Source organism: Vigna angularis, chromosome 9, assembly GCF_016808095.1.
Source record: "Vigna angularis cultivar LongXiaoDou No.4 chromosome 9, ASM1680809v1, whole genome shotgun sequence".
In the NCBI taxonomy this organism is placed as follows: domain Eukaryota; kingdom Viridiplantae; phylum Streptophyta; class Magnoliopsida; order Fabales; family Fabaceae; genus Vigna; species Vigna angularis.
The window spans coordinates 19288006-19297462 of record NC_068978.1 but is presented as its reverse complement, the minus strand read 5'-3'; the positions used below and the strand labels follow the sequence as shown (position 1 = coordinate 19297462).

Sequence of the window (9457 nt, the reverse complement as noted above, 5' to 3'; positions counted from 1 at the left end):
AGACATTTAAAATACACTATGACTGTCACTGGGAACAAGGAACCCAAATCTTACAGTGAGGCAAAAGGGATGACTGAATGGGTGGAGGCCATGCAGAGAGAAATCCAAGCTCTACAAGACAATAACACATGGGTTTTGACACCACTACCTCTAGGGAAGACTGCACTAGGATGTAAATGGGTGTATAAAACCAAATACAAGGCAGATGGTAGCATTGAAAGGTACAAAGCCCGTTTAGTGGCAAAGGGTTATACATAGCAGGAGGGCATAAACTATCTAGACACCTTTTCCCCTGTGGCTAAACTTACCACAATCAGATTACTTATTGCCCTAGCTGCTTCTAACAGCTGGTTTTTACACCAACTGGATGTTGACAATGCTTTTCTACACGGAGACCTCAATGAAGAAGTCTACATGGAATCACCCCCAAGTCTAGATGCGTGTAATAAAGGACAGGTTTGCAAGTTGACAAAATCCTTGTATGGCTTGAAACAAGCTAGTAGGCAGTGGTTTGAAAAGCTCTCTTCCTTTCTAATAACTGCTAATTTTGTCCAATCTAAATCTGATCACTCTTTGTTTATTAAGAGGACACCTACAAGCTTTACTGCTCTACTTGTGTATGTGGATGATATTGTGTTGACAGGGGACTCTATGATGGAGATCAACTGCATAAAGGAACTACTCCACAATAGGTTTCGAATAAAGAACCTAGGAGAACTCAAATACTTCCTAGGGCTGGAAGTGGCCAGATCTAGAAAGGGTATCCACCTATGTCAAAGAAAATATGCCTTAGATATACTGGAAGAAACGAGAATGTTGGGGTGTAAGCCTTCGTCCACTCCCTTCCTGAGTGACACAAGCACCTTATACAAATTGGACAGCTACCTGGATGACCCAAGTCCTTACAGGAGGCTAATAGGGAAGTTACTTTACCTTACAAATACAAGACCTGACTTATGTTTTACAGTCAATTTACTTAGTCAATTTGTTCAATCACCTACTGATTATCACTACCGGGCCATTCAACATATTCTTAGGTACATCAAATCCAAGCCTTCTAAGGGATTGTTTTTCCCAGCTGACTCTCCTATGCAGCTAAAGGCCTTTAGTGACTCTGACTGGGCGACATGTCCCAACACCAGAAGATCCACAATAGGGTTCTGTATCTTCCTTGGATCTTCGCTCATCTCTTGGAAATCTAAGAAGCAGAGGACTGTCTCCAGATCCTCTACTGAAGCTGAGTATAGAGCTCTTGCAGCCACTGTATGTGAGATACAGTGGCTCAGTTATCTACTTCAAGACCTTCAAATAGAAGAGTCAGGAACGCCTCCCTTGTATTGCGACAATAAGTCTACAAGGCATATAGCTCACAACCAAAACTTTCATGAACGGACCAAGCATATCGAACTCGACTGCCATGTCGTCCGTGAGAAAGTTCAGGAACGCCTACTCAATCTTCTTCCCGTACGCTCCGACCAGCAGTTGGCTGATGATGTGTGAGTAAATGTAATTGCATTCATGTCTTAGTTTAGGTCATTTGCATGCATAATTGCATTCATTGAAGGATTTAGTCATGGATTATCTTTGTTTCGGATCATACATTGGCATTTTGTGTTTTTATTGTAGATTGATGATTCTAAGTGCCAAAATCACAATTTGGGAAGAATTGATGTACAAGATACCAAGATGAAACCAGAGAGTTCAACAACCAAGCTGTGAAATGTCTCACAACCTGTGGAGTTACATGTGGACGTTGCTTCTAAATGGAGTTGCAAAACAGAAAGTTCAACAACTGTGTTGTGAAAGTTCCCACAACCTGCGGAGTAATCTGTGGATTCACGTAAGAAAACAGAATTAAAGCAGAGAAGAACACAGGCAGAGTGGGGAGTTTTCCATGGGCTGTGAAAGTTTCCAGGAGCAGTTATTGAGCAGTTAGTGATCTCTTTTATGACTGATTTAAAGAGATTAAATTAAAGGAAAATTGGAGGAAGTTAGGGAAAAGGAAAACCACTCTCCTAAAAAGGAGGAAATTGTGGAAATGATGGGAGAGGAATGAAAACACGTGGAAGGGGGAGACAAAAAGGGTATTCACGCACAACAAAGGGACTTCTTCTTCGTCTTCTTCTGGGAGCTTTTGGCTGCAACTTTTTGCGGAACTTTTGCTTTTTGATTTTCCTTTTTCCATTATGCAGAACTAAATTTTCTTTTGTTAGTGGATTGATGTAGTACTTTGGATTATATTTTCTGAATCTTTTTCAATTGATGTTAAGTTCATTTTAATTATCCCAGTGTTCTATTTATGTTTTAATGTCTATTCTATGAGCAGTTTCACAGTTGGGAGATTGGGAATTGCTTGCGTTTATAAATAGAACATATTAGATGCTGTCACAATTGGGAAATTGGGCAGGACTAGTTAGTTTGAATTGAGATATGACTGTTCTTCATGATCTTGTTGAATTTGTAATTGGCCTAAGGGATTGGGGATTCAAATTCAAGGGATATGTTTGCCTACTAAGGGATTAGGGGTAAACAAGCTCTAAATAAACTCAAGTGGATAATTATAATTTACACATCGATTGAAAAGGGGAGGAAATTATATGAAAAGGTATGAAATCAATTCTCTAACATTGTTTATACTATTTGAATTTCCATCACTGGTTTATGTTCATCATTCTACTTGACAATCTTTGTTGCTCAAAATTAAGTAAATTAGTAAAACTAGTACTCAACTCATTCAATCCTTGAGGACGATATTTTGTTACTACAATTACGATTGGTACACTTGCCAAACGTACATCAGCTGACATCTTCACAAAGTTCCCTCATCGTGTCAGATTTAGGTCAATTGTTCCCAAGCTTGGACTGACGACCATCCATCGTCCAGCTTGAGGGGAGGCTATTAGGAATCAAGATTGATTCCTTACTGTCAAAGAAGACAGTAATTTAATGTTTTCTGTTATGATTTACGATTATTAGTTTTTAGGCTTTTAATAGTTTGTTAACAGAGCTCTATAAATAGAGCTCTCCTTCTTTGTTCAAAGCAAGAATGAAAATACATTTTTCCAGTATCAATATTCTACAAGATTATGAAATAAGAAAAGAGAATGTTTTTCTTACCTCTCAAGTTGTGCTCTTCATTTTTCTCTCCTTCGTCATCGTCGACCACCGTCATCATCGACCACCGTCTCCTCCACTGCTGATCTGCCAACTTAATTAATATCTTTTTTTATACGCCTTTATAACTTTTAATATAATTAAGATTGATAGATTTGATTTTAGTACATGTGAATTTGAATTTTTATTGATTAAACATTATCCTCTCTTTATATTTAGTCAGTGAGTGATATATTTTTACTTTATGCTTTGTTGGGAAAGTCACGTAGTCCCACCTTGTACAACTTATATAATAAGAATCCAAAATTGAATTCTTTGGGACCTTTTGCCAAAGCTGCCAAAGCTTCCAAGGAGATATTATGTCTTTTTATAATTTTTTAAAGGGTTAAATACGTTTTTCATCCCTTAAGTATCACACGAATTTGGTTTTAGTCCATATTCAAAATTTTGATAGTTTTTAGTCATTATAGTTTTGAAACTTTTTGTCCATAGATTGCTGGTATGTGGCCCTCGTGTTCTTCAAACCAAATGGCATCACATCGTAACAATAATTAGACCGTTCAGTTATAAATGTTGTCTTCTCACGATCCGGATGATACATGGGAATTTGGTTATATCCCGAATACGCATCCAAAAATCTAAGCACTTAATACCCCGAGGCTCCATCAACCAGACCATCAATGTTGGGGAGCGGGTATGCATCCTTTGGGCCCGCTTTATTCAAATCTGTGAAATCGGTGCACATTTTCCATTTTTCGTTGGATTTCTTCACCATCACCACATTGGCCAGCCAAGTTGTGTACTTTACCTCATGAATAAAGCCTGACTCCATTAGCTTCCGGGCCTCCTCGTCCACCGCTCTTCTTTTTTCTAATCCCAACCTCTTCCTCTTCTGGGCGACCGGCCGTGCATTTGTAAACAAAGATAGCTTGTGAGAAATTATACTAGGATGAATCCCTGGCATGTCAGTTGTCGTCCATGCGAATAGATCCTTATTCGCCCTCAAAACTCGACCAACCTCTCGACTCTGTTCCTCAGTAAGACTTCTACCAATGGTAGTAGTCTGGTCCCTCGCTGTCCCCAGAATGAAAGGTTGCACCTCCCCCAACGGTTCCATCCGATCTTCTATATTCACCCTCGAGTCTAGCTCCGCCATAGCCACTTCCGACCTTTCTACCTTCTTAGTTGAAATCTAGGGTTTAACTTTTAACCCCACCACATAGCATTCTCGAGCCACCCTTTGATCCGCCCTAACAACCCAAACTTTCCCATCGTCAGATGGATACTTCAACGTCAAATTTGGAGTAGACACAATGGCCCTGAAGGCATTCAAACACGGTCGGCCCAGCAAAACATTATATGATGTGTTAGCTTCCACCATCAAGAATCGAACTCTCAACTCCTTGGCGTTATTCTCCGTCCCCAAACACATTATCAGATCAACATAACCTCTCGTATCTACTCTTTCCCTTACAAATCCTTATATTTGTTCATGGAATGGCATGATCATGTCCTCCGAAATGTCCATCTGTTGAAAAGTTTTCCAGTACAATATATTGGCCGAACTTCCTTGGTCAACCAAAACTTTACCCACACTATACCGAGCAATCACCGCCGTTATAACCATCGGGTCATCCTGATTAGGGTCAGGAGCATGAAAATCCTCGTCCGAAAAGGTTATCCTTGGCATTGACCTTTTTGTCACCTCCAAGAAGTGAACACTATGCAGGCTTCTCAAGTGTCGTTTCCGCGTCGATGCCGAAGGTCCCCCACTAGCGAATCCTCCCAAAATAGTGTTGATTACGTCCCGTAAGGGTCGTTCTCTCCTCCTACTTCGGCTTCTCCGATTCTTCTTTGACCGATCATCCTTCCTAGGATGATTACTCCTCTTAGATGGACGTTCAGCTCCTCCCGAGGATCTTTGTCCCTTATCTTGTACATATTTTCGTACTAAACTTTCCAATTTATCTTTCAGTGTGATACAGTCTTCCATGGTGTGTCCCAAGTTCTGATGATATTGACAATGCTTCCGCCCATCAGCCTCCTAGGAGTGAGGGATTGCGCCAAGGCTAGCAAATCAGCCCTTAACGCTTCTTCCATTACCCTCGCCCTTGGTGCATTCAAAGGCGTATAATGAACATACTGAGGCACCCTAGGAAGGTCTCTGTGCCTTTGCTCACTTGCTCCCTCTTTTCTCCCCAACATTCGTCCTCCATCCTTCCTCCCACGGTTTGATCTGGCCTGCAGAAGCACCTCTTCTCTTTGTGCTTGTTGGAAAGCACGCCCCTCCTCAATTCAAATAAACATTGTTGCCTTATTCTGCAGCTCGGCCAATGTCTGGGGTTCCTCTGCATAAAGAAAGTCCACGAAAGGTCTCGGTCTTAGCGTCGTTGTCGGGGCACCTATGATTAACTTCTAATCCACATTTCTTATTTGACGCACTATTTGATTAAAGCGGTCCATAAACGCCTTAAGCGTTTCTTCTTTCCCTTGCCTCATCCGGACTAAAGCAAGGTACGTTAATCCCTGTGTTCTGTTGGATGCATATTGTTGATTGAATAAATATCTTAGCGTTGCGAACCTGTCGACCGTCTCAGGTTGCAATGAATGAAACCAATCCAACGCATCATCCTTCAAAGACAACAAGAATACTCTGCACCAAACCGAATCATCTAAAGAATAAATCGCGATAGCATCAACAAAAGACCTATGATGCTTTTCAGGATCAGTTATCGCTTCATACTTTTCAATTATTGGGAGCAATTTATTTTCAGGCACGGGCGCCCTCATCACTGCTGCGGTAAAAGGATGAAGCCCCTCGGCTTGATCAAGACGTTCTACAAGCGCTAAATAGTCTTCACGGATCGCGTTATTCATGGGTATTGGATTCTCCACATTGTATCCCGGCCGGTTTCCCACATTTCGCCCCTGGTGATTCTCCACATTGTGCGCTGCCTGATTCCCCGTGTTCTGCCCCGCTTGATTCTCCATGTTTCGTCCTCCACCCTGCGTATTACGTCTTGAGCATTAGTTACCTCCCGCGTCCCATTTTCACGTGTGGGACGATTACTCTCCCCTCCATTCTCTGGATTAGCGACCTCATTATTCACCGACTGCACTGACTGTCTCGTCGCCCCGTTACCCCGATCCGCCCTTATTGTTGCCATCTTCGCCCTCAACTCCTGCATCTGCTTTTGCATTTCTTGTAGCACCTATAACTGAAGCTCATTTGCCATTGCGGTCTCACTTGGGTTTCTGTAAGTAGGTCCGAGGCTACGCTTCCTTCTTCCCGCTGCGATGCCACCACGATCCCCTTTAAGATATCAACTCCACTATATCGATCGGTCGTCTCCTGCAGGAAAACACTCCGACGCTCAAGTTAGTTTTTTAGTTTGAAAAGTCTCAACGCTGTAATTATTTAGATCAAAAAGTACCTTTACCTAAGCACCCATCAGATATTTATAAAGTTGATTCCTAACGACAACCGGTAGCTGCTAATTAATGCCATATTCATTTTGTATATTTTATTTCCTATTGTTCGTTCTCTGACCATTAACACCCCATGTTTCGTTTTTCACTGCATTGATTGACCTTTAATGTTCTTTATTCGTCTATTATTTGCCTCCACCCACTCTCAGCTTTAACCAATTAACCACCCTCCTTATCTAACCAATCGGCCAACCTTCCTTACCGGACTAGGCCTCTTTCGGTGCCCACGGGTACACTACATACACCATTGATTACATTAGTGGAGACAACATATGTACTCTGTGTGCATGTATCAAATATTTTATACAAGGATTATAATACCTTGACACTCAGTAAATTTTTACAATCACTTCATATTTATTATTTTATTTTTCAATTTTTTTTATAAATTAAAAAATTTCCTTTTTTTTATAAGTATATATTACCTTATTGTGGTGATGGTACTGTCAAAGAATCACTTTCTTTTATATAAATGAGATGTTATCTTGACAAGACAAAGTTGATATCATTCAGCATATGCCTTACACTTTGCTGCAAGTGTCGTATTTTCTTACATTTCTACGAGCAAATGTATGTTCAATTAATTATAGATCAAATATCATCAATTCGTCCTCTACATTATCACAATCTGACAGTGATTATTACATATCATCATTGGCTCCAGCCGTCAATCTATGTAACTTTGGGTAACAAACATGAAAATGAATTCCGACATGCCTATCTTATAATGTGACTAAGCGTGCATTGATTTTACACACGTGATTGAACACATGCATCACTCACAATTTGAAAAATTATTTATTGGATACTTATTTATGATTTCGGCCTATACTTTTAAGTTGTGCAAGTAAAGATTTCCTCAGCCTTTACTTTTTCATTTCTAAAGCTAAGGCTGCTCACAGACAATCTTGTACCATCACGTAGTTAATTTGTCACCGATTATTACTTATCAGGAATATTCGAGCATTCAAGGTTATTTATTTGTCTTGTATATAAAAGAGATGGATTACTAATAGCCATAACCTGCTTTTGCTGGTGCTTTTTCTCAGTTAAAGTGGTTGTCACTGGGGAATAAGGGAGTAGAGATGATTTTACGTGGAGAATTTAAGAGAAACTTCTTAGCCAACTTAAAAGTTCTTACTATCTTGTTTTCGGATGCATTTGGGTATGAAATTCTAGAAGAGGTTCCCAATATAGAGAAGCTTGCGGTATGTGGTGGTTCCTTGAAGAAGATGTTCTGCTGTCAAAGTCCTAATAATGTAGATTATAGTGGACTTCTATTACAGCTGAAAATATTACACTTGGAGTCCCTTGAAAAGTTGGTTTCCATTGGGTTAGAGAACTCTTTAACTCAGCCCTTTGTCAGAAATCTAGAAAACTTGGTAACATGCAGAGTGTCTTTCTCGAATCTGATATATTTAAAAGTTGAAAATTGCGATAGCTTGTCATATTTGTTCACATCTTCAACAGCCAAAAGTTTGGCTAAACTCCAAAGAATGGCGATAGAAGAGTGTGAATCAATTGAAGAAATAGTGTCTAAAGAAGGGGAGGAATCAGATGATGAGGATGAAATAATATTTCCGAAGCTCAATTGTTTAAATCTTAAATATCTGAACAATCTCCTATGGCTTTACAAAGGGAGTTTAAGTTTTCCATTGTTGGAGGACTTGTCAATAACACAGTGCGACGAGATGGCAACTTTATGTCCAGGAACTCTGAAGACAATTAAGTTGGCTGAAGTTATTCCATTGGAAATTCATCTTAGCTCTACTCTGTTTAAGGAATTTATGAGCAAGGTACGTGTTTATTTATTCAACATTCTGGTACAAAAAAGGGAACATTTTCTATGATAACAAACAAAAAAAATATAGAATAATCATGCATAAAATTTATAATAAAGGTTTAACCAAGTGTATCTACTTTTTTTCAAACCTTTTATTTGAAAAAGAAATGCAAAATGAGTCTTGCAAAACATTCAACTCACAAATCAAAATTATCTAATGTTGTGGTTGCAAAATATATACGTATAAAATATATTTTCTTATCTAAGAATTCTCTCTCACCAGTTATAATTTTATGTTGTTGGAATGATTAGTAGTAATTACATCGTGTTAATGTCTATACCTAAATATAAATTATTTAAACCTCGCGTTTTCTTTAGATATTTAACATTCCTATTATTTATTGTATGTAATCTTTCATATATATAAAAGAATATTCCTTATCAAAACTCCTTTGGATGACCAAGTCCGATGGTTACTTATGATGGAAATTATGTATAGTACTCGCTAACAGTCATCAGCAAAAGAAAAAAAAAACTTTTTAATTAGGATAGGTCAATATTGATATTATAAATTTATGACTTTACCTATAGTGCCTTGTCGTCAAACTTGTCACAAAGAGATAAAAATAATATATGTTTCATGTTAAAAATTTTGCAAAGTGTATGCAGACAAATTCTAATAACTCAAATTGAGACTAATTCTATGTTTAATAATTTTTGTTTTCTTAAATAAGGGAAAAAATCACTAATAAGGTTTTGACTATTGTGATGTTATTAAAATGTTTTAGAGAAATTATACTTATACCACTCTTAAAGTTATACAAATGTTTTAAAGGAATTAGTCTAGTAACTAGTTTAAAGATCAATTTAGTAGAAAGTCAAAATTTTAGTAACTAATGATAATGATCAATTTACCAATTTCGAAACTATTTTAATTATCAATAATTATTTTGTTTATTAACTATTTTAGTTATTATAATAACTAATTATTTGTAGTCATTAAGATGGGTTATTATTTAGAGATTTTTTTGTAGTATATTATATAAAAGATAAAAAATATAAAAGTTATAT

The 9457-nt window shown here is 38.2% G+C and overlaps 1 protein-coding gene across 1 annotated transcript; it reads left to right on the top strand.

Annotated features, from left to right (window-relative positions):
• The first annotated feature begins 414 nt into the window (after positions 1 to 414).
• LOC128193911 (uncharacterized mitochondrial protein AtMg00810-like) lies at positions 415 to 1500 on the top strand. Its single transcript, XM_052868104.1, has one exon. It carries the CDS (start codon positions 415 to 417, stop codon positions 1498 to 1500), a length of 1086 nt encoding a protein of 361 aa, XP_052724064.1.
• Positions 1501 to 9457: the final 7957 nt, after the last annotated feature.

Bases quoted from the DNA above. Each gene is read 5' to 3' on its own strand.
- LOC128193911 (XM_052868104.1), top strand. From the start codon at position 415: ATGGAATCACCCCCAAGTCTAGATGCGTGTAATAAAGGACAGGTTTGC.